Genomic DNA, 24,436 nt, shown 5'->3' with positions numbered 1-24,436 from the left:
TGCGAAGTGCTTTTTCATCCTTCTTATCTTTTAACAGAACCAGTAACCAGTAGCACTGGGCCCACTCCTGGAATAAGTGAGGCATTTTCGCTGCGGTCTCTTTTTTTCAGCCTATGAATGTTATTTTGGAGTGCTCATAGATTATTCACGTATGTGCAAAGCAAATTGCTATAAACAACATGCGCATAAACATTGGTAGTATTTCTTATGGGAACAGAATAAAGACCTCAATCACAGAAGAGTTGGCAAGAAAAAAGTTTCATTGGCATGCACAAGGAAGTTCATGGAACCCTACGCTATTACATTATTGTTGCGTTAGCTGAACAAAATTACAATCAACTTGGAGATACAAAAAACACTAGTGACATCGTGTTTATAAAGTAAAATACAACCGCAAGTTTTCCATTACGTGGATTCATTTTTACCCCTCGTGGGAACAAACTGCGTTGGTGCTTCTGTATAGATACGAAAAACTTGCATATAGGCAAGCAAGCAGCAACAAATTTATGTTAAGCAGGATTTACAAATATGTCAATGCCCTCAGTGGGTGCACGCCCACCACAAATTCATAACTAATGTGTGCGACTGCCGATTAGTTCCCCCATCTCATACAATTGTGACACTTCATTGTTTCCAATAAAAAGGTGTTGCGGTTTGCGCACATGGGTCAACTTTTCTTCTCTGTACAGGGCGAGTAGTACGCTTGAAGTTGGAAACTTCATATTTTTTGTATTATTCTACAAGATTGGCGTCGACTTGCTTTCAGTTATGTAGTTACAAACTTTATCATTAGATCCATTTATACATCTTCGTGTGTGAGAGCAGAAGCTCCTGTCCTCAAAGAAATCTTATAACTTGATGAGTACCAACAGTGTACAGATTGTGTGGACCTTTTCACTTTAGGTCTGTACATTGATTTCTGGACCGTGTCAAGTTCGGGCAGGCGCTTATAACGCATTCTGATTTATTAACCTGTTAACACTTGGTCGTGGTTCTCGCCAGCATGCGTTAAGCAAGCGCTTTTGATCCGTTATAAAGACAATTTGCTACCAGCTTTTCAGCTATCCATACACCCAGTTGTTATTCACTACATCACGTCGATAAATGAATAATCAGCAATTTGTTACATAAGCAGCTACTCTACGCGAATGTTTTCTTTTGTCGCACTTGTTGCAGAACGTTTACACAAATTGCACTGGTGTGTCTCGAATACCCCAATTTTTATCAATTGGAGATAGTCATCGCTCAAGCATCTGGTATATATCACGATGCAGAGAGCTAGCGCACTAAGATAAACGCCCTGCTCCAAGCGCAGCCAAATTGAAAGTTATGCTACTGTCTCGCCCATGCAGGTTATTATGTAATTTTTATTTTAAGCGACATTGAGGACCCAGAAATCAATACAGCATATTAGGTAGCCCGTAACAACCCTCTCGATCACACGTTTTCTGCATTGCTGTACAACTGTCTGATTTATTATTTGAAAATAATTTCTTAACTCACCTGAACATTGCGTTGAATAATTCTGAACGTAGCACAAGTATACAACATTGGGTGTACTTCCTGTATATGCTACAGCGGTATACATCTAAAAGAATGGATGGAGGTAGCTGTAACATGTTGTCTATGAACGCAAACCTATGTGCTTTAGTGAGAGAATAATTACGCAGTGTCATTCTAAATAAAAAGGATCACTGCAGAACACCTATTTGTTCTTTTTTCATATTCTACGAAGACAAAAAGTCAAGTAAGTTGAATTTTTCTTATGGAGGTTTGGGACTCTTGGACATGCTTATGCTCGATAACGATGAAAGACACCACACGGAAAAAACAATAGACATAGTGTTCACTGCCAACAATGTTCATTTTGAATAACAAGTCCCTCTAATGTGCCTGGGTGGCGTTCTCAAAAGAAAAAAAAGGCAGACAATCAAAAGCACCAGATTAGTAAAGCAGAAGTGCATATATTTTTTCAAGAAGCACAACATTGCATTTACACCCGCCGTGGTTGCTCAGTGGCTATGGTGTTGGGCTGCTGAGCACGAGGTCGCGGGATCGAATGCCGGCCACGGCGGCCGCATTTCGATGGGGGCGAAATGCGAAAACACCCGTGTGCTTAGATTTAGGTGCACGTTAAAGAACCCCAGGTGGTCTAAATTTCCGGAGTCCTCCATTACGGCGTGCCTCATAATCATAAAGTGGTTTTGGCACGTAAAACCCCAAATATTATTATTATTATTAACATTGCATTCACATGCGGATACAAAAATAATAATTCTAGAACTAAGGAAACTCAGTTGATGTCAGCGAAATTTAGAGAACAGAAGCATGAACTTTATAACTTCGGAATGTCATCTATCGCGATAGTTTATCTTTTAGGCCGCCGGCACCGTACAGCCAAAGCTAGTCGACTAGGACAGTCCATGATACCACCGCATGTGAATGTAATGGCGGATTTGGACCACATTAGGCGTAGTATTGCAGTGTTGTCTGCGCTAAAGTGAGCGCCAGACTACAGAAATTTTATTTCGGTCAGTCAACACCGTTGTCATTGACATCATCATTATTTTGGTTTGTGTCATCTGCGCTCTGATTATACGCGTATATACTTCAGCGATCTCCAACTACAGTGTCTTGGGTGGATCGGACTTAGACCCTCTAATTTCTCCTGTAGCCTTTCATCAATACTTTCACTCTCCTGTCTTCTAACGTTGCGGGAACTAGTCTCTGCTCTTTCGTTGACTGCTCATTGTTTCACATATTATCAAGCATTCCTGCTTCGCTCTTTATTTCAGGAGCGTATGCTAGAATTTACAGAATGCATTGATTGCACACATTTTTTTACAAGCACAAAGAATGTGTTTTCCATCATGTGGGAGTAAGGGCGCACTGCAAGGAACTTTTATTCACAAAGAAATAGAAATATGCTTTCAGGATGCACGTTTCTTGTCACATCTGCGATTGTGGTTACTTCCCTCACAAAGCTTGACTATCTGTGAGGCAACGGGATAATGTAACCAGCGCAAGAATATGCGATAGAAATAGTATACTTCAGCAGCATTTCTTGTTTTTTCTTGTTGAACGAAGGTGTGTTCCTTTGGATAATAATTCAACACAGGAAGTGCTTGCTTTACTTTGACATGACTCACTAAATTTCCAACATCATACCTTTGATTGCGTACTTCCCGTTTCATTGGAGCTCGCATGTGCACACAGACCTATGTGGCACCGATAAACATCCTTCAACGTTAACAAAGCATTTGCCCATTTGTGTCATGATATGGCCCGGTCCGTGTTGGCCAGTGGTCTTCTTGCTTCGAATCATCGTACAATAAAAAGCAATGTGTGAAGACCATAAATTGCTTATATATTCATGTCTTGTAATTCTCGCATTTGTTGAAGTTATCTGAATTGATGGCAAAATTTGACACGATATGAATAGCGTTATTAATGGACTGCCGTGATAATTGTTACTAATTCAGGGTAAATGTTGTACGAATGCAAATACAGAAATGTTTGTTTTACGCATGACTGTGGTTCAAGTAGGTGCAATGAATCGAACTCTTGCTCTATATGTGAAATACCTATTGCAATATATATCTGTGCAAAATAGATTGTAGTTGATATGTCTTTTTAATAAACGACAGACTATATAATACGTGAGCAAATTTGATATCACAGGAATTACAAAAGGACTTTAGCGCTCTTGTTTGACCCCCAGCAATATTTTGAAGACAAGCTTATGTATTACACTGTCTTGTGTGACATTAGGAATTGATTTATTAAAATTATCTGTTTCTGATTTATTAGATCGCACCACGAACTATGGTAAGTCAATTAAAATTATTAGTTTCTTACTAACCTATTTCTCAGCACCATGGTTTGAACATAAGCAATGACGGCACAATATTCTTACTGCATTTTAGGGCGAACGCAGGGATTCATCTCCGAAGCCCATTACAGTGAATGCTTACCTTTGAAACCATGCGCGACAAATCTCTCGTTCATTTTTGAAATAATCTAGACACAAACACATGGGGCAAAATGCCGCTCCAGTTTTACGAACAACAAGCGCAGGACTTAGAAAAGAAATCTCAAACAAAAAAAACTTAAGATTTTCCTATCGTAGATACGCCGCCACGAAGCGTGGTGGCGTAACTGGAACGTCCATGTATTTCTTGCAAATATATTCATTATTCGGTGCCAGATATTCAAAATTTATTTTAACCTAAGGAATTCTGCAAAGCCAATGCCACTTTCATGTTCCCAGAATTTATTTATCAGTTGCACTGTCGAAAATAAATAAAGAGGTTATATTCCATTTTGTAAATGTAGAGTGCGATCATTCATGCAAGATCTGTCCATGTCTTCCATTAGTACGCCTGAAGAAACGGAACTACACTCTCGCTATGTGGATGTAGCTTTATTGTCTCCATCCCTTACAAGCGTTCATTTCAGCAATTCTAACACATGAATCAAATGATAGAAATTCTCGTGCACACACAAGGAATCGCGTGAGTTGCCAATTAGGCTGTGCGATATGTAAATAGATAAAGTCACTTGTCGTACCGCGCAGGGTGCGAGTGTGATCCTCCTATGTCAGTTTACTTTTGTTCCTTTCTACAGTTCCGGCCGTTTTAATAGCCTTATAGTTAGGTCGGGCTGATACTTACAAGGTGGCTTGAGGAAAATGAAAAGTTGGCGTATGACGACAGCGTTATAACAACAAAACAAACGGTTATACATAGCCAACGCACACCGGGAATGTACGTGAGGCGACGTTCCACCAAGGAGTGTCTAGTAAATCTTACCGGACCGCCGCTGATGCGTACAATTGTGCGTCATATTAGCACATCCACCGTGAAACCTCGCGTCACGTTTACGTTCATCCAAGACAAGTGACACAACTGCATTCTTGTTCACACTTCGCATTTATGCACCATGCCACTGACATGCAATAATGAAGGGCCAACTCCGGATCACTCTGGTTCACACTGTGAGATTCGTATGCAGTGACGTTACGGGGACAAAGACGATGTATGATGCTGTTGAGGGAAGAATGGTGATGACATGTGTACGCGCGGCAAAGTATGACACGTATCAAGGAAGAATAAGTGATTCTGAATCTTCTATATCCCAGTGGCACAGATGGATGTCTGGCCAAAAGTTGACACCAACTCGGGCCACACATTGAATCTTTCTGACAAAATAAAACACAATAATGCATCCGTGTAATATTATGCGCTGTTCCTATAACAGGTCGTTCTGTTTTAGAGATGCCTACAAGTCGGGAATAAACAAAAACTTAAACAAGCCAACGTGTCAACATGGTAATTTTTACGTAAGAATAACGAAAACTATCATTTATAATGAAAAACAGAGGTGTGCTTAGTGGCACTAACTTGTCGGTTATCTACATGAGGTTAGCATACACGGGCTACATAAACCCATCTGACGATGCGCGCATTCGACGCATATATAAACTTGCAATATTTATTCGCAAATATATTGACCTGTATGTGGGCCTAACCAGTAGCAGACAGCAGCAGCTGCAGCCATGCCACGCTCGGGAAGGTGTGCAAGGAAAACGTCGATCGAAAAAAGTAAAGGCATGATGCATAAGAAAACTCTAAATTCAGTTGTTGCCAGCTTGAAAGGAGCCATGTCGCCCTGTGCAAGCAACACGCACAAGTGCGACAAAAATGGTAAATGGAGCGGATACGAAAGAACGACGTTAGGATATAAATGTTATGTGTGTGTGCTGGCACTGTACGAATAGAAGTAAGTAAAGTTTCGTGGAGCATTGAAGATGAAACTGCGCAGCACGGCAAAAGACGCGCAGTAGATCTTGGCGACGAACACGTCCAGGAACCTGCTGACACATGGTGGTACGTCTACATAGCGCCACTACAGACCACGTCATACTTACCTGTGAACATCACGACGGAAGTTGCGTTCTAAAGAAAGCTTCCCCATGGTGTCACCTTTCTGTCTGACTGTAACTCTAGCATCGGCGGCAGGGCTGCGTAAACTTATTTTTTTTCAAAAGTTAAACATCGACCTTCAATTGGATCTAAACGAGCACAAACTTTTATTATAGTAAGTAAATACTCAATGCTTCAATATCTCTTCATGACGCAGAAGGGAACCTGCTGAGTATATTATTTTCTGCTTCGCCTCAAGCCGTGCGTGCCCTAATGAGTAAATTGGGCTGCACCAATGAATGTCCAGGATTCGAGAACCATCTGTTTGTGTCATTCTTTATTTATTGCGGATCTTTGGGACTTTCCTGTGCGGCAGTGACGATGACGATGCGCTAAACTTCGGTTATGTAGGCAGATAAACGTTTCCTTTGTAACAGGCTCTGTTGCTGCAGCCGTAATTTTGAAATATTTATTCGTCATCTTCCGGTTGCCCACCCTTTCGAAGGCAGTAGAAAATAGCTCAAAGCAGAAAGTGATTGAACGGTAGCCCGACAATTATTGTGCCAGCACGCGGCGAACCTTAAGAATACCGTACAAACAGCAACTTCGCTGTCTGCTCTGAATGAATGGCAGCTTCACATGTAGGAAACCTTAATGCGCAATACACACTGACTGCTAAAGCACTGATGTGACCAAATTCGGTAAGTTATTGTTTAAGCCTGCATACCTCTCACGAAGCACGAAACAAAATGAATTCACCGTGTATTGGGCGAATACTCGGAAAATTTAATAGAAACTCAGAAAATTTACCTTGTTTGAATAACGACTTTACGAAGGCGTCGCTTCACATAATTATACAATATATGCGTACGATCTGCAGTATTCGTTCAGGAGTAACATTTGTGCTGTAAATCACTACTCGAAAATGAACGTTGATATGTGGTAGAATTTAAGGTTGCAACGTTTGACTGAACGCAGACGCCATTCACCATAACGCGCTTTCTTTATCTTGACCGTTGAAAGGGCACAACGAAACCTGCAATTTACAGACCCCCCTACGCGTGCGGGCCTAGTGAAATGGTCGAATGCAAGGACTTCAACCAATACGGCAGCATTGAACAAAATAGTGATGTGATAACCAAAACACCTAGTCCCCAATGTGGAGCCGATTGAGCACAAACGAAGAAGGAATGACGCTGATAAAGGGCCGGTCGTATACATTAGTCCTAGTTCTTTACGGACACACTTAAAAAGTAGAGGTAGTGACCAATGAAATTGGACCAAGACGTTCATAATTAAAAATTTTTGTGCCCCTTTTTAGGTAATACTGCCCATTGGTTATCTATACTGTTGCATTGCAGTGCTAAATTGGATATTAACAGGTCATATGTTAAGCTTCATTCTGTGCTTTAGCAACGAATTTGTTACTGGAGTCTTGGTTTAGATGTGCTAGATAAAATTTCACTAAAATTATCGCTCACTTCATTTTACCGTATTAAAAATGATGTTTCGTTGACTTACGCAAACGTTTATAAAATCTGGTTTTGGGCTTGTTTTGCATATTTTAAAGCTACGTTCGTTCGAAGTCAATGAGCAATACAGCTAAACTTTAGGGAATTCTTATAAACGCACTATAGTGAAAGAAAAACAGCATTCGCAGTTGGTTACAATGTAGAATGCACATTCCGTCATGCTTCAGGTATACACATCGACAGACATGGCTGTATATACAAAGTTCTGAAATCTGGAAACGCATTGGTAAGTAGGATACTAAATTATTAATTTTTCTTTAAGAGCTACAACAGGCATATAATGAAGTATCTACTTGAGCATTGCTTCTACGAACTGTCAGTCCACTGCGATGTCTAGGATTTTTTTTTGTTTCTTACAGTATACCGTGAGCTGCCACGCATGGTGTCCAGATGGCATTTTTTACCAGCTTCCAAACTTAACGCCCTGTCTACAGGTAGGCTCAATCTTCACTTCGCTAAGCATCAAGGATATATAAATTAGGTATTTAAAATTGCATACCTAAGGTCGAGTCTTAATGAAATGGTGTGAAGCCGTGGGGGACGCGTAGGACGCGTCACCCGAAAACACCCGATCTCATCTACAGCAAGCGTGACAGCCAAAATGGTGATTATGAGAGATACGGAGCGCTGCCTAACGGATAACTGCACAACTTAGGAAAAAATTACTTCTTCCTCCTTGCGTGCCACTCGGATGGTACTTTACACCACGACCATAAAGCAGGCATGAACGCTAGAGAGCGAGATATGTTTGAAACAATTGAATACAAGCTAGCCCGTACCCAAACCTTAATTCAGTATAAAGCATAACTCAGCGCCTTGGTGAAGGGGAGGGGGTCATGAAGAAGAAAGAAAAGAGAGCATAGAGAGAAGATCGAGGCGATTGGAGTGCGCGGTACCGTAAGGTACCGCTCTCAGGGGTAGCTATGCGGTGCATTCATAATTTACACGACAGCCCCGTGTTCTCCAGGAACTTAAAAAGTTCGAACGCTAGCCGATGGGACAGAGTAGGACAAGACAATAGGAGAGGGTGTTGAACAGTGGTACCGGCCGCATTCGGCAGCCATTAAAACAAAAGAGGAGGCAACACTCATCTCATGTGCATTGAGCTAATAATTCTGAACAGCGAGCCCCACCACCTGCATCGCAGCCCTGAAGCGGATGTGTGATCACAGCGTCATGGCAAACGTGTGAACGACGCCGGCGTCTGTATAGAACTGCTGCAGCATTATTCAGCTCTCTCACTCGTTTCTGCGTGAAGATGGTTCTGCTTACCAGGATGCCTGGCTTTCACGCAGCCATTGCGCGCAGTTGTTTTGTTGGCTTCGGCAGCAATTTGTTGCCAATTTCTGTCATGTGTATCCCAGAAGAGTTGACAGGCGAAAAAACCGATGACAAACCATGTAGAGAGGAAAAAGAATCTAGGAGGGAGTATCGTGTGACAATCTTGGAGCCTATAGTCAATAGCAATATAAAAGACATACAGGCCTCCCTCATATGATAGGCAGGGGGTAGCTTGTTGTCGCCTCGTTTTAGTTGAGTTTCCATATGCCAGTTTCGGTGGCCTCTTCTCTCATCTCTGAAGACGCCAAGGCAGCGGTGTGTAAACAGAAAAAAACAATTGCGCACGTGCGACGCCTCCGTCAGAAGTGTCAAAACGCGAGGCTTTCCAAGCGTGTGCGCGTAGATTGTTCTGACGCCGATGCCAGATGCTTTTAAGCGTAGAGCTGCCGGAGATGCCATTCTCTATCAACTTTGCGCTTAGCAGGTCTGCCTAGGCATCTATTGTGGTCTCACTTCATCATCGATGACAGTTATACCAAAAACGCTTCCCTGTAAACGCGTAGCTTAATTGGAGTAATCTATACATTCATGCTCCAGTTTTTTGCCCTTCTAGAAACCATCTCTTGAATAATCACCGTAGTTAAAGGCACGCTGCGGCTCATATGAAGAACCTTATAGAATGCGCGAGAAAGCTGAGTGCGAATGACCTTCCGGCATTCGCACGAGCTTCGAGGCGAGAGCGCTTGAGACTGCACTAGCAATGGCGGTAAGCGCAAGTAATGCTTCAGGAATTGTATGGCCTTGTCCCAGACGCTCCAGCGATTACCAGCATTACCAACCTTGCTTCAAAGCAGCACTTTTCAACCGACGTACAACGCCCTCGGCAGCAGATAACTGTCTGTTCCATTCTCCATGTACTTGTACGTCTTCCGTGGCTTTGACTGTTGGCGCGACCTGAATGTTAGCACAACCCAAATAATTTCAAATGGTGCAGCAGCTACAGGGACCGAATACTTCCCGAGAGCCACCGCGCAGATATGTCCCGGAGAGAGGGAAGCATGCTGTTGTTGGAGGAGGTTGGCTTGCCTAGGCTAGCATAGCGACGTCACATTCCATTCTAGTCGTTTGCTCCCTCCATGAGACGAACACTCACCAGAAGACATGGGAACCACTTCTGCGACAGAGGATCCCGTAAAACATGCGACCTTCTCGAGTTTGTGAAGACTGGAATGGGCAAACTAAGAAATGCAACAAAAACGTCAGTAGTTTGCTCGTGAATTGTCCGTATCATTTCAAATCAGGTGCTGCAAAATACAAGAGAAATGTGTTCTATATTTCTCACCTAATCTAACGTGAACATAATTGTGGGACTGGTTGCAGCAGCAGTGAGATATAGCCGCTTCAGCTCAATTAATTTGGCTTCACATCCAAGAAAACGGCACTCCAGCATAGCCTTCTGGACTCGCCCTCGAATCCTTGACATAGCCCCCACCCCCCATTAAATCACATGACCTCCAACATACGGTGCGCTGGTGAAGAATATATTAGGCCTTGTGGGTTTAAGGGGCCCATCCATACCTTTTCTGTAACTCTCTGGTGAGAAAATGTGTGCTATCGTGATTTTTCACGCTAATGGTGGATTCAGACAGACGTCTTTCCCGAGTTGCCCGCGCCTGGAAAACGCATGCGGCTAGCAGAACTTCACATTTCCTAATGATACATTTAAGAAAGGCTCTCACAAACTGCCAGTTTCCTAGTATTATGTAAAACAATATTTATTTCAGCCCACAAGAACTCGTGCTATGGCCTGTGAATTTACCGAAGGGTGACAGTATCGTCCAACTCCTAAACTTGGATATGGAACTAGAACGTCTGCGGTCAAAACGATTTCCGTCTTTTTCCTTCATTTGTTTTAATAGATGTTAGTAAAGCACAACGAAGATATATTGTGGCCAAAGAAATACTTCATTAAAGTTTCACTTTAAAATGAATCATACTTGTGCGAATTCATGATAGTTTTTATTATTAAGAAATCATACTTATGTATGAATGATTGGCTCAAACGCATGCCTTTAAGAGTTGGCCAAGAAAAATAACACGCTCAATGGTCAAATCTGGCTCGATGAACTTTGCGAAAAAGGATTTCATTAGGTTCTACACGTTGTTAAAATTCCTGCAATAATTGATATATTCCGGCTGTTACGGTGTCTCTTTATTTCAGATTGCTAATGACTTTGCTGAAAGAAGTTTAAGATCTCACGCAACTCAGTGCATCAGAGGCATATGTGCTTATGGAGAGTGCAGACCATATGCTCGTCGAGTCAACTGCAAGGTTCCAACGGCCAGAAAACACTGCTGGGACGAATACGGGAACTATTACCTCATGCGACGTTAGGCTCTTTGGTCCTTACAGCTGTTGATCGATTCTTTGGATTTTTCCTTCAATAAATCGAACACAGAAGCTGTTCTCATGTGCCATAATGTGTCCTACGTAGATATAAGTTACCCTTCTCATGGGATTCAACAATGTACTAACCACTCCTAAATGATTCTAGTGGAATCAATCCTTGAACGAAATCTCCATACGGAATAACTCTCAAGCCTCCGTGCAGACAGTAGTGTTGGTAGTATGATTTTTGCCTATCAAAAAAACAGAATGCGGATCTGAGGCAAGAATAGAAACGGCTTTAAATAGGTATGCTTATCAACAATTTTTTTCGGAGCAAGCCTCATCTCTTTTCGGAAACAATGTAAGGGGCATATGCGACAAAACTGGGTACGTTTTTCCCTAAGCGCCTTACTAAACTTGAAGGTGTGCTTCTCATACTATGCCACTAAGACCAGATTATATTGCGCGCCTCTGCATGGAAATCAGCTTGCCATGGAGAAATTATTTATAAAAAATCTGTTGCAGCCCTAAAAAAAGCATCTCTCATCGTTCCATATTGGCTCGAACCTTTGTCGCGATGTTTTCGTAAAGATATCATGGGTCATAATAGACACTCATTTCACAGTTGACCCCTTGCCTACACTATATCTAATACACAGGACGCCCAGACATACGGCCTATATTTCATTTGCTCATGGGTCCCGGTGAATGCCGAGATAAATCGCAGCTTTTACGACTCAAATGTCCCTTTATGTAGTACCCTAATGACATGTGTCAGCCATAATTGTTGTTAGAGATAGTATATAATGGGGACTGAGGATGGCAAAAAGGTGCTTCAATATTGCCGCACCTGTGCAAGGAATACGTGGCGGGTACTAGTCGAAAAGCAGAATATCTAGTGGAGCATGCTTTAGGCGTGTGAAAATGGGGTACAGTGTGAAGTGGATCATCTTCATGGAGAGAAAAAGAGAAAGAGATAGACGATCGTAGGAACACAGTTCGTAGAAATACGCAGAACATTTTGATCTAGCAACAAAGTGCAACGGAACAATGAAAACACGATGCCACTGGTGCCAGGCAAACCCAGATCAGGATATAATGTTTGTCGCCGATACGGGTACTAGAGCAGCGAGCGTTCCCAATAGCATGCAAGTGTCACAGACCAAGTGCAACGAGGATTCGTTTTACTTCGCAAGGAATCAGATTCACGCCGAAAAGGCTGCACGAACGGCTGATAAAGGGCACGTACAAAAAGTGACAAAAAAACCGGTTGCCATTTGTCAAACATTCGCGTACAAAACTCTCCGATGTCACTGCGACACGTGCTTCATTGTGGCCACATGTTGCCGCCACCTTTTCCTAGGCTAGCATTCAGGGAGCTCCAATCCCGCGCTAAGCGATGCTATTTTTCTATGCTTCAACCTTTGGGACAAATTGTCATTTCGCAAACCCAAAAGAATTTCAAAGTTAGTTTTTATTTCAATTTTTTTGTCAATTAATTTAGCACTGACACAAATCATTTATTAAATAATTATTGAATTACCTACTGATCAAAGAAAAAGTGAAACATACCATGTTAGATGATGAGTTTTTATGTATACAGAAATATGTAGCTACACACAAAAACCTCCGTAGTTTACATAGCGGCTTGCTTTGCAGCGAAATGCAATTTCTATAGAAGAAATTAGTGGCGATTTAGCAGTAAATGCGAGAGATATGCGTCATCATACGTCGTGCCTTTTTCATATATATATATATATATATATATATATATATATATATATATATATATATATATATATATATATATATATATATATATATATATATATATATATATAAACTTCTTACACATGACTACTCGCTTTCCACACTTTGTACACATTCACTTTCTTCTTTTTCCTTCGACACTCCCTACGCTAATGAATCGATAAGGTAATCCGATATAGGACGACCTGCTGGACTTCCGGAACAAGTATCATTTACATGGTGCTTACTGACAAGTAAAAATTTCTGTAGCACTAAATATTTTAGCCGGAAGCCACCTTCTTCTGGTGCCGTGAAATAAAGTGCTGCTTACCAATTTAACCACGCATGTTTGAATATTCAGCAACGGGGGTTTTAACGGGTAGACAACATTGACTTTTAATCATGCACTCTTAAGAAGAATTACACCCTTTGGGGCTCATCTTGTCCAACAACAATAGTAGGCGTCTGTCTTGCCCATATTTCCTTTATTAATGCGACGAGCGTGGTGCTTCCCAGTCACGAAGGCTTACGTGTTATCGGTGTGACAGAACATTCTACACAGAAAGTAGCGAGCGCCGAGTTTTCAAGAAAGGAAATGCAAGCATGGCAGATGATGATTACGGTTGTGGGACATATATACACCCAAAAGGGTGCAACCGTTTTAAGAGTGTTTGCTCAATCAAATCGATCAACTTGGCCTAAAATGGCGACTCTAAAAGCTGTAATTTTTACTCGGATATCCAAATAAAATATCAGTAAATTGCTGCTCCTGATGTCCATTGAAGCAGCTGCGTCAGCCGCACTACGACATGGAAGCACTGAGCTAGACCATCCCTCCCCCTCCTAAAGAAACACATTACTCTAATTTAAATTTCTCCCTCTCTGTAGCTCTCTTCCGTTTACGCACAACGTGATGTAACCAAGGCACTCTTAGCTTTATTGCCCGGCTATTGTGCAACCAAAATGCTCTGATGATGTTTGCGTCCTGGGGCCCTATAACGCAGAACTGTTCAAATCTTTTTTTTATTCTCATCTGCTTACCTCAAACTTACGTAAATGCCGGCGTAAGCATCATGCATTAATTCACAGTATTGTTTTAAGCACCCAATCAAGCGGTCTTTTTGTTTAGAAGAGGGTACTTTCATTTTATTTCAGAGTGAATAGCAATAATTGTTACACTTTGACAGGTTCTTCTAATCTTATTGCGCGACAAAATCGGTAGAACACGCCGAAACGAAGTGGGCTGAGGTGGGACCCAGCTAACGCAGTATTAGTAGGCAATTTAATGAGAAGGGTGGTGCCAGCGTCTAGCATTGGCCCTCTTGTCTTGGCTTAGCTTGAGTTGACCGCTCTAAAATCGCGGCGGCGTACAAAGTAATGTTAAAGAAAGCCACTAAATTGATCTTCTGCGAATACGACTTGGCAGACTGATGTGATATAGGTTGCGAAAGGGCTCGACAACGTTATACGGCCACCCGCAATCTTTATTGTATATAAATTAGTCCCGCTCTTCCTGGCAACGCTGAAAAGCCAGTATCTGAGTGGTTGGTAGGCAGATATCTCTTCGTTTCGGAACGGGGCAGTCAGTGGCTATTCTGCAAAAAGTGCAGTTTTTTTATGCGTAACAGGCCATCCTTAATGCGTTAGGTCACTTTGACGCGGACAATTTTCGAGGTTTTGTGATGTCGAGTGAAAGAAAGGTGAAGTGTGCACAGCCCGAAAACGTTTGACCAATAGCGCTGGGTTATATTGGCAAATAAGGCATGGAATCAGCATGTTTTCTTTTGTTTGGTCCCTGTACATAATCAGTAAACACACGCCATATCAGATGGCGAATTTTTCATGATTTTAATCATGTCGCGTGACAGGCAGGCAAAATGGAGGTATACCGAAACATGCTTGACCAAACGGGAAGGGCTGAGAACAGAAATGAAATAGTAATGGTATTGAATACTATTACGTAATAGCGCATTAAGGGGGCGAGAGGAAGGATATTTTATACGTAAATTTTATAATGAATGCGAATATGAATGTAAGTTGTATACAGTACTTACGCTCTAAAACAGCACGTACATTGCATATTGTAAGCTGCTGAAGGGGGCAGTATGAAAGAAACCTAACCATCTGATATATTCTGTTATGTCTCCGGGGGATAATGAGAATGCTCATGCACTTTAGGGAACGCAAGCTAAACGTAAAAAAAAATCACGCAGAAAGTGCTCTGGCAGTTACAAGCACGCGTAAGCACTGTGCCACTTGCATATCTTAGCACAGCCTTGTGCCGTTATCAATGTTATGAAACTTGATCCGACCTGTATAAACCCTTATCAACACTCATTGGTCGTTCGCTTATCCTGTTCGATAGCGAACGTGATCAGCCCGGCCCAATTTAGGTAGAGTTCCTTACGGCACTCGAACCCACGATTATTGTTTTTTTAAGTAGTTAAACCACAGGTAATTAGGATAGAGTAAATAAGGCATACTAACCCTCGATCTTTGGTAGGAGTTGAACCCACGAGCTTTGCTGTTAATTAAAATGAAATAAAGTTAATGCAGTGAAGCTATTGCAAACATTTGCTGAGGAGGGTAGGAAACGCTTTATTAATGTTTCGGATACTTCTTTTGAGCTTGCTCTTTATTGAAAGACGTGTCGTTCTCTCTGTTCTGTGGGTAACTTCAACGAATGTATGCACTAGTTGCTTCACTTTGCTGAGCGCTCCTAGACCCTGCTTTACGTTGTAGGAGCCATGCATTATTGGCTTCCTGACGGGGTTATGAGCCATTGTTGAAGGGGGTATGACCCATTCATTATCATAAGTGACGGACAATTTTCTCGTGCAGTAGGCATAGAATCACGCACTTTAAAAATAAATTAGCGGCGTGATGTCAATATTTCAGGAAAGTATCCTGCGGTCAGTGTTGTATATTTCTGCAAAAGCAATCTGACACTGACTTTATAGCGCATGTCGTTCGTAGATGGTACACAAAAAACAACTTCCTTCATCGAAGTAAAATTTAAAGAAAATCTTAAATAATGCGCAGAATCTCTGCCATTTCGAGAAATAACGTGTGGTGCACCTCTGGAAAGACACTTGTAACCTTCCAAATAATTTTTAGCTGTATTATTTTCACGGAAGCTTGTCAAACGAAGCTCAAGATACTCGTAAACAATCTTGTTGTTTTCACAACCCTTCTACGTCGAAGAAATGCACAAAAATTCCGCGTTGTTTGTTTGTTTTGATTTGATCCTCACGCGAACGGTCGTGCAAAGCAAGCAATTATTGCTCTATCGTAAAGGTTACAGCATGCAATTATATGACGCTTGCTGAGGAAAAAAGAAATTCGTCTCTAAAAAACAAACATCATGGTAAAATGGTCATGGTCTCGATCTAACTAAGGCCTTTGACACCGTCACGCACAAGGCCATACTACAAAATCTCCAAAAACTGGATGTAGGACGTAAAACATACGCGTACATCAAAGACTTCTTGACAGATCGTACCGCAAAGATTTCAATTGGAGAATCCAAATCGGACGAACTCAAGCTAGGTAATAGGGGTACCCCGCAGGGTTCAGTCCTATCTCCCTTTCTATTCAACGTGGCAATGATTGGTCGTCCTGCGAGACTCGAAAAGATAGAAGGACTCGGACACAGCCTCTACGCGGACGACATCACCCTTTGGGTGGCGGGTGGAAGCGATGGGCATGTGGAAGAGATCCTTCAAACCGCAGTAAACACGGTAGAAGACTACATCAAAGACAAGGGACTGAGATGCTCCTCGCAAAAATCAGAACTTCTGCTCTATAGGCCCACATGCCGGGGTCGAAAAAGCATTAGGGAAAGGCCGGGCATTGTGGTCACAGTAGAAGGCACCACAATACCGATAGTGGAGAGCCTGAGAATACTGGGACTCCGCATATCCGAAAACGGCCATAACGGAGAAACCATTAGACTACTTGACAATAGTGTTCATCAAACAATCAGACTAATAAAGCGGATATCCAACAGGCACTATGGCATGAAAGAGCACAATCTCATCCGATTAATAGAAACATTCGTAATCAGTCGTATTGTATATGTGGTTCCTTACCTCAAGCTCTACGCTGCGGAGAAAGCCAAGATAGACTGCATTATTAGAAGGGCCTATAAGCAAGCCTTGGGACTTCCGGCAAATACGTCAAACGAGAAATTCTTGGCGCTCGGCGTGCACAATACATTAGACGAACTTATTGAGGCACAGAGAGTAGCGCAGTATGAAAGGCTTACGCAGAGTTTGACGGGGAGACACATCTTAGATGACATTGGAATAACCTACGAAGCACAGCACGGAGTGCGGAGAGACATCCCAAGGAAAATAAGGGAACATCTATCAATACCCCCACTCCCCAGAAACATGCACCCGGAGTTTCACTAAGATCGAAGAAACGCACGAGCGAGAGCTCTCCACAAAAGATTCCGTGATGCCAGGGACGTGGTCTATGTGGACGCGGCGGAGTACGCAAATGGACAGAGTATGTCGATAGTTGCTACGAGTATAGAGGGTGACTGCAGAGTTAGTGGGACGGTGAAAACATGGAAGGCAGAGGTGGCGGAGGAAGCTGCCTTAGCACTGGCATAGCCTCCACGGAAGCCAACACCGTAGTAAGCGACTGCAAGACAGCAGTCAAGAACTATGCAAAAGGAAGAATCTCGCCGGAAGCACTCAGAATTTTAAACAACTTTCGTGAAGATCGCGACATTCACATTATATGGGCACCCGCACACTCCTCCCTTCCCGGGAACGAAATAGCGCAAAACCTGGCTCGAGAACTGACAGGCCGAGCAGGTGACACGCAACAAATACTGGGAACGGAGAGAGACCGGATGACCAGCTTTAACGAGATCACCAAACACTATAAATTGGGAAGGGCCCATTTCCCCCCGGCACACTCCTCGTTAAATAGACGGCAAGCGACGGCATGGCGCCTCTTACAAACAGATACATATCCGAACCCGGTGGCCTACCACCGCTACTACCCGGACCTTTACACGGATAGATGTAGATTCTGTGAAGAAAGGGCGGACCTACAACACATGGTATGGGCTTGTCCTCGTACACCCATACAGAATAAAATAATTAAAACCAGAGAGCAGTGGGAGACCGCGTTGCTCAGCTGTGCACCGGAAGACCAACGCAAGGCAATCCAGCAGGCCGAAGATGCCGCCAGGGCCCAAGGGCTCGAGGCCGTCATTTAGGTAGAGGCCTAGGTCTCAAATCTGCTGTGCACAAATAAAGTTTATTCCTCCTCCTCCTCATGGTAAAATGTAATGCTGTTGTAGGCTGTAGTATTTGTTCACACTATAATTGTAATGAGTACGTCAGAAAATGAAAATGGCCAAAAGTGTTTTGAATAAATATAGCATGGCGACTGCCGTGCCCTCAAAAGCAACGTCAAAAACTGCAAGGATTACATTTCGGAGGAAGAGGAAAATGAAATTCTATCTGCTTACGTGAAGCTAGAAAATAAAACGCAGATTAATAGTCCATATAAAATGAAGCTGACGAAGGAAGTTTGCTGAGGTATAAAAGCTTGAATTAGTTCATAAAGAATGACGTCTCTCAATCCTAAGGAAACATACTAGCTGGAAGAGTGGGAAAGGCAGTCTCTTTTTGCTTGAAAGTTAAGTTTTTCGAACACTTCTGCGGTTTAGGAGAACTTCAGTCCACCATCTCGGCGCCCTTTTCTATTGCACGCGCTACAAATTTCACCGTGAACTTTACGTTTTCAAAAATGTATTACTATGTTCCTATCATACACCGGTGCATCTTGTATGGGGAACTTTCTTGTACAAGAAATTTTCTTCATAAAACCCCAACTGCCTTTTCTTATTTATTTTTAGCATTACTTTACAAAGCACAACTCCTCAAGAAAATTGAAATTTATCACTTCGTAGTAGGCATATAATTAAATCACGTAGCCTTGTCGAACGAGAATAAAAGCAACCGAAGGGCTTGAATTTTAGTACGCATATGATAAGAAGCCAACTAACACAGTCACCGAGAACAACATAACAGAAATTACTTGTATTTACTAATTGAATTACAAAATGATAATTGAATAGCAATAAAACTGAATGCGAAAACAACGGACTGCTGGAGGGGAACAATTCCACGTCTTCACATTACGCGTGCGATGTTCTTACCAACTGAGCTACCGCAGCGCTGTTTTCCAATCAACTCTCTAGGCTATTTGCGTTTTACTACTAGAACTAAACCTCGGTGTGTTAGCCAGCCTTTTCGAGTATTATGAGTCAAAATAGATCATATGCGAAACTTCGTAAGCATGATTTACCACGCAGGAGACTTGCGCTAACCAAAATGGCCAACCTTCTGCTAATAAGCACACGTACAGCAAAGAGATGCACCTTAAAAAATGGACAGGCTTAGCTTGGTTAAGCCAAGAATGCGTTGCATATTGCGCGAGTTGGGGCCCAGCTTTTCCTCCGGCTGTCGTGACGTCACGTAACGTGGTTGCGCTAAAAGTCAATGGTGGCTGACCGGCCGCGCCCAAGGTCTGAACTGAGTGATCGCAATATGCAACGCATAAAAATAGAAGCAACTTAATAACAAACATAGCAAACTTAAAAGAGAATAGACCCACATATGAGACGCGCAGCAATGAACAATGGCTCATACCCTCAATGGTGGCTGTCCGGCCGCGCCCAAGGGCTGAACTGAGTGATTGCAATATGCAACGCATAAAACTTCGGTGTTGTGGGGACGGAAGCATCAGGAGCTCTATCTTGCTTAGATCGGGCGAGGTGTGAGGAGAAACGTACTTGCAGATTTTGAATATCATCTATATGCAAAGTATGGGTGCTGTAACGTAGATCAATTCCAAACTTTTGTATTCGAATTCTGCAATCAGCCCTCCACATTTGGTCACGTAGTTTACGGGCCACCGCGCCTTCGCCTATCTGTCACGCGACATCACGAAAGCCACGATAGCTCCCCATCAGATATGACGTGCTCACAATAATTATGCTTGATTAGACCAAACAAAAGAAAATAATTATTTCTAATTCAACGCAGTTTCGCCGTTAACCCTCTGTGAGCTTTTGCTCTGCGCCCACTCCGCCTGCAAATCACGCGACATCAGAAAACCTCGAAAAATCGTTTAAGTGGCATTTGCACATTAAATATGCAATAATATGCGGAGCAAAACTGAATTTTTTGCTGAATAGCCAGAGGCTGTCCCGTTACAATAGGAACAGAATGTGGTTGTTCGCCGAACGCTCAGGCACTCGCTGCTCGCTCCTGTGGGAGAGGATTGATGTTTTTGCACATAATGAACCTTTTTGCGTCAGAGCATAATGTTATCGAGCTCTTTCGGTTCGTATGCGACATTGTTTTGCCAACTCTTTTTTGCTGGGGGTTCGTTTTAGCAGCCTTCCTAAGTTTCCGTTGCACGACGCCACGATTTTCGACTAGCCTCCGCAAGCTAAGTAAGGAGAAGCCGACCAATCACAGACACCGGCCCCACGCTGTTCATGTGGTTACCTATTTTCACTGCGCTTGCCCAGCCCCATCCAAACCACCTCCACTCAAACGTGCTCCTCGCCTCTTGTCAGCCAGTTAGATAACAAGAACCGCTTAATGTATGCCATGTTATTCGTTTAGAATGCCAACAAGAGTTACCTGCTATAAACGAGGAGGAGGTTCGATTGCGCTGTTCAGACAACGCCGCGGCTCACCGCCTGATGCTTGCGTCGTTGGTTGCGTAAAGTTGACTCAGGAGATTGGGATGAAAACAAATTGCATTAGTTTATGTTGTAGAGCCTAAATGCACAGTAGAGTACAAAAGTCTAGAGACCTAGGCACATGAATTTTCTTTTTCTATCCTAGCCACGCAATGTAAAATTTTATAAAATAATGGCTCTGGCCGAGCAGGCGCACATGAGCAATAATGAGCGTAATCATTGGCGTAGCTTTAGGTTAAGCGGATGACACGAAAACTGGAAAAATGCTGCAAGTTGAGCCAAATTCTACCATGATCTATGTATTACTGTGATGTGCAGGTCGTCGTCAGATCACGTGGCAGTAAGACGACCGCACGAAGTTGTTACTTGACGGTGTGGTTTATGAGCCGGGAGAAGTTCTGCTAAACGACAAGTGGAGGTTGTTTTCGGGGAAACAATTATGGATTTCTTTGGCAGCTTTGTTCTACTCATAGGATTATGACAACACTGCAAAGAACGAATTCTGTAACATTCTGTAGCTGTAGAAATGTGAGCAATAACATTCTGTGGATACATTCACGTACTGTCCATGGTGTTTCTCGAACGATTTTCGAGCGAACTTTGGTGCCTGGATGGTACATGGTATGAAGAGTTACTAATGAGTTATCGGGAGGAATATCGGCGGAGGAAACTGTGTTCAAAATCAACTACTTGAAAAACTTTTTTCGGGAGTAGGTGACGTTGAGGATGTGTCGTGCTTACACAAACTTCTTTCGTGCCATCATGGCAAACCAGGTATGTACCCGTGCGAATACTGCAATTCAACAAATTTCTTTGGCACAAACTTGGGTCCCTTGTTATATGGTAATAGATATGTCTCGAATTTCACAGAGCCTCTTTGAAAGGCAAAATGAGTCACGAGGTATGTGACGCTCTTCAATAAACACTTTGATGACAATGGCTGTTAGCGGCATGTGTCACTGGGTATTCGCCACACTTCAATAAAAAAAATCTGCAAAAATTTGAGCTGGTTTCGGCGAAACTGAACCCGCGTCAGACATAGTGAAATGTTTTCCTCCAAACATGGCATGCGCGGACTTCATGGTGCCGCCGCTGGATAGCGCGGCGTGCCCAGAGGAAACCGCGAGAAAGGAGCCCAGCTGAATACAGATACTGATGCTGCCTTACAATAAGATGACCATTCAGGCAAAATGTACGCCGCTACAACGTTTTACGAAGAAACCGAGCAAGCACACGCCATGAGCCACTGGGGCTATGCTTACTGAAGAGCCACTGATCTTGAACTACTAGCTCATTAAACTCTGTGATGGGCACACATAAGACACGGTTCACACCTACACTGATAGTCAGGAGGCTGTCTAGCAACTGAACTCCCTATCCTGCCCGACTACCATAGCGAACCACACAAAACAAGCCTGTCGCCACCTGCGGGACTATAGACATGCATGCATTTTCGTACACAGGACGCCAGGCCGCAACATGAGGAGAGCGGAGAACCAGGCGGCCCATAAGGCTGCCGGCGAGAAAATTAGAGAGGACCGCCATTGCAGCTGTGCAGCGAGCCCGTCATTGCTGGACCACACCTACAGCTCCCCGTGAACTGCGCCAGACGACCGAGCTGCTTTTCGCTAACGGTATCACAAAGTCAGGCGCGGTGAGCATGCCCAAAAGCTACAGAAATAGGTTATCATAATGTCGGGGCTCATAGAAAACGTCGAGAACATCTCCCAGTATGGGTCATTACCTCAAATAACTGTGCCAGGACGGCCGAGCAGTTTTGCGCTAACTGCGTCAGAAGTCTGCCGCCTCCTGCGGGACAAAAAACATGCATTCATTTTCGTACACTGGAAACCAGGCCGCAACAGGAGGGGAGCGCAGAACCCTCATGTCAAGATTGTCAAGATGTTCCATCAAGTAAGCTTCTAAATTGTTTGAAAAGCGTCACAGAGAGTGAAAGGAAAATTTCTCACCGCAGCAGTGCCGTGCCGAAATACACAAGGAACACAAGAAAATGCTGAGAGCCCAACTAACAGGCTACATCTAAATGGAACGGGTCGCCGAACAAACGAACTTCACATGCACATCCAGCCTCGCTCGGTCCGGTGCCGTGTCTGGTGCATGAAGTATGCATCTGGCGCGTCTGGCGTGCCGTTATCTTGTTGCTAGGTGACGCGAGAAAGTAAGTCAGGAAGTATAAGTTAATCTATGCGCAGAACGTTTTTTTTTTAGTTTTAGCAGGAAATCATAAAAAAACTAAAACGTCAGTATATACATTTCATATTTTTTTTCCTTGCTCCCGTCAACTAACGGATGGAGTGACCACTAAGCGTGACCTGTTTCCTGTTGCCAGTTTTCGTCGAGTGTCCCCTCTTGTTGAATTTCTTTCTCTAAGGTAGCAGCAGTAAACGTCACAATACAATCTTGACGTTGAAGGTAACATCGGCAGTTGCCGTCGAACTGAAGACTGACGACATTGACGAGGCGAGAATCATACGGCAGTGATCTGCGCAGCGAGCTTCGAGAATCTTCGTCTCCAACCGCATCTGATGGCCTCAATGTTTGAAGTTAGAATTGCAGTTGTTAACGCCGCGACAATGGGACCCGGTGACAATGCAATTTACGACGCGGTCAGTGAGCTTCGCAAGCTTTTCTAGCGGCAAGTCAGACGCCTGGCGAATGTCACGCCGACATGTGGCGGAAAGCATTGTAGATACATATCACCGAGGATTGGGCTGTTCTTGTCCTGCCCGCAGCTATTGATGAGTTGTTGCATGTCGCGCAGTAGCTGAAAGGGGTGCCTGTCACCAAGTTATTTCATATTGAGCAGCCGCTGAAGGCGCCTGCCCTGGCAATGAGTCTTGTGCGTGAGCACAACCGCCCTGAAATGCTGGTAAGATTTGTCTGGATGTCCCGTGGCAATAAAGTCGATGAACGGTAGCGGCTTCGGCCGAGTGGACGAGAGCACGCGCAGGTACTTTGTTTTTTTAGCAGTGATGTGTCGAAGGTCGGAAGCATCCTCAACTTGGGTAAACCACACGGCAACGTTATGCGGCAAGAATTGCTATAGTTGTAGCTGGACCACCAAGACAATTTCCGAGGGTGAAGCTGTTGTCTCGTTCATCGCTGGGGGCACGATCTGTGAAGGGGGTGACCACATTGCCTATCGTGCCACTGCATCTCGATTCCATGAGTGCAGCGTCGATGGCCAGATGTTGCTTACTCGAATAAAGTCCGAGTCACCACGCTATAAGAATCAAACCGAGTCACCATAGCTCGTGCCACTTGTCATGGGCTAAGCCGACGGGTAGATGGTCGTCCATAATAGAAAGTAGAAATGCAGAGTCCTTTTTATTTCAATCAATTTAGTCCTGCGCTATTCACCTTATTCATTTCGCGCTGCTTCTCCTTATTTTTCATCCGGACTCCTCTGGGCGCGCCAAGCCCGAGCTTTTTACAGAACGTATTCAGCTCGCTGCCGGCTCTTGGCGACGATTTCGGGAACCATCGATTCGCCCTTGGCCTACCGTAGCTTGCGTCGTTGCTACGTCTTTCTCGCTCGGCGTCTAGACCATTAGGCGAACCCTTTACGCTAATAGCTCACCCAGAACCTGTAGCATGTGTCGCAGAAGGTAAACCCAGCGCGCCTTCGCCTACATTTCTCCTGTGCGACGCCCTGCCTCCTCTATCCTTACCCGCTTCGCTCAAGGTCATATCGACTCAATTTTACTCCATTCCACAGACAGAAAAGATTGCGAAAATTGCTACTCTTTGTAGGTCTCCGAGGTTTAGACATTAACAGTACCGGTTTTGGGCGGTTGAT

At 43.5% G+C, this 24,436-nt stretch overlaps 1 protein-coding gene and 1 long non-coding RNA gene across 9 annotated transcripts in view; one reads left to right on the top strand and one right to left on the bottom strand.

Annotated features, from left to right (window-relative positions):
• LOC135896028 (uncharacterized) overlaps positions 1-11,204 on the top strand; it is a 28,439-nt gene extending 17,235 nt beyond the window's left edge. For 4 of the 8 annotated variants that reach the window (XM_070523623.1, XM_070523622.1, XM_070523625.1 and 1 more), the window contains 6 exons: positions 38-76; positions 1,736-1,747; positions 3,811-3,828; positions 7,624-7,682; positions 7,816-7,890; positions 10,959-11,204. In XM_070523623.1, coding sequence (XP_070379724.1) covers positions 38-76; positions 1,736-1,747; positions 3,811-3,828; positions 7,624-7,682; positions 7,816-7,890; positions 10,959-11,132 — 377 coding nt within the window. In that variant the 3' untranslated portion in view covers positions 11,133-11,204. The remainder of the gene's footprint in view (positions 1-37; positions 77-1,735; positions 1,748-3,810; positions 3,829-7,623; positions 7,683-7,815; positions 7,891-10,958) is intronic. The other 4 variants (XM_065424359.2, XM_065424381.2, XM_065424339.1 and 1 more) reach the window with 3 other exon arrangements.
• LOC139048821 (uncharacterized) overlaps positions 1-24,436 on the bottom strand; it is a 244,821-nt gene that overhangs the window by 119,778 nt on the left and 100,607 nt on the right. The window lies entirely within an intron of this gene.

The sequence above is a fragment of the Dermacentor albipictus genome, chromosome 8, assembly GCF_038994185.2.
Source record: "Dermacentor albipictus isolate Rhodes 1998 colony chromosome 8, USDA_Dalb.pri_finalv2, whole genome shotgun sequence".
Lineage (NCBI taxonomy): Eukaryota > Metazoa > Arthropoda > Arachnida > Ixodida > Ixodidae > Dermacentor > Dermacentor albipictus.
The sequence above is the reverse complement of the archived record's forward strand: the minus strand, read 5'-3'. Positions and strand labels throughout refer to the sequence as shown.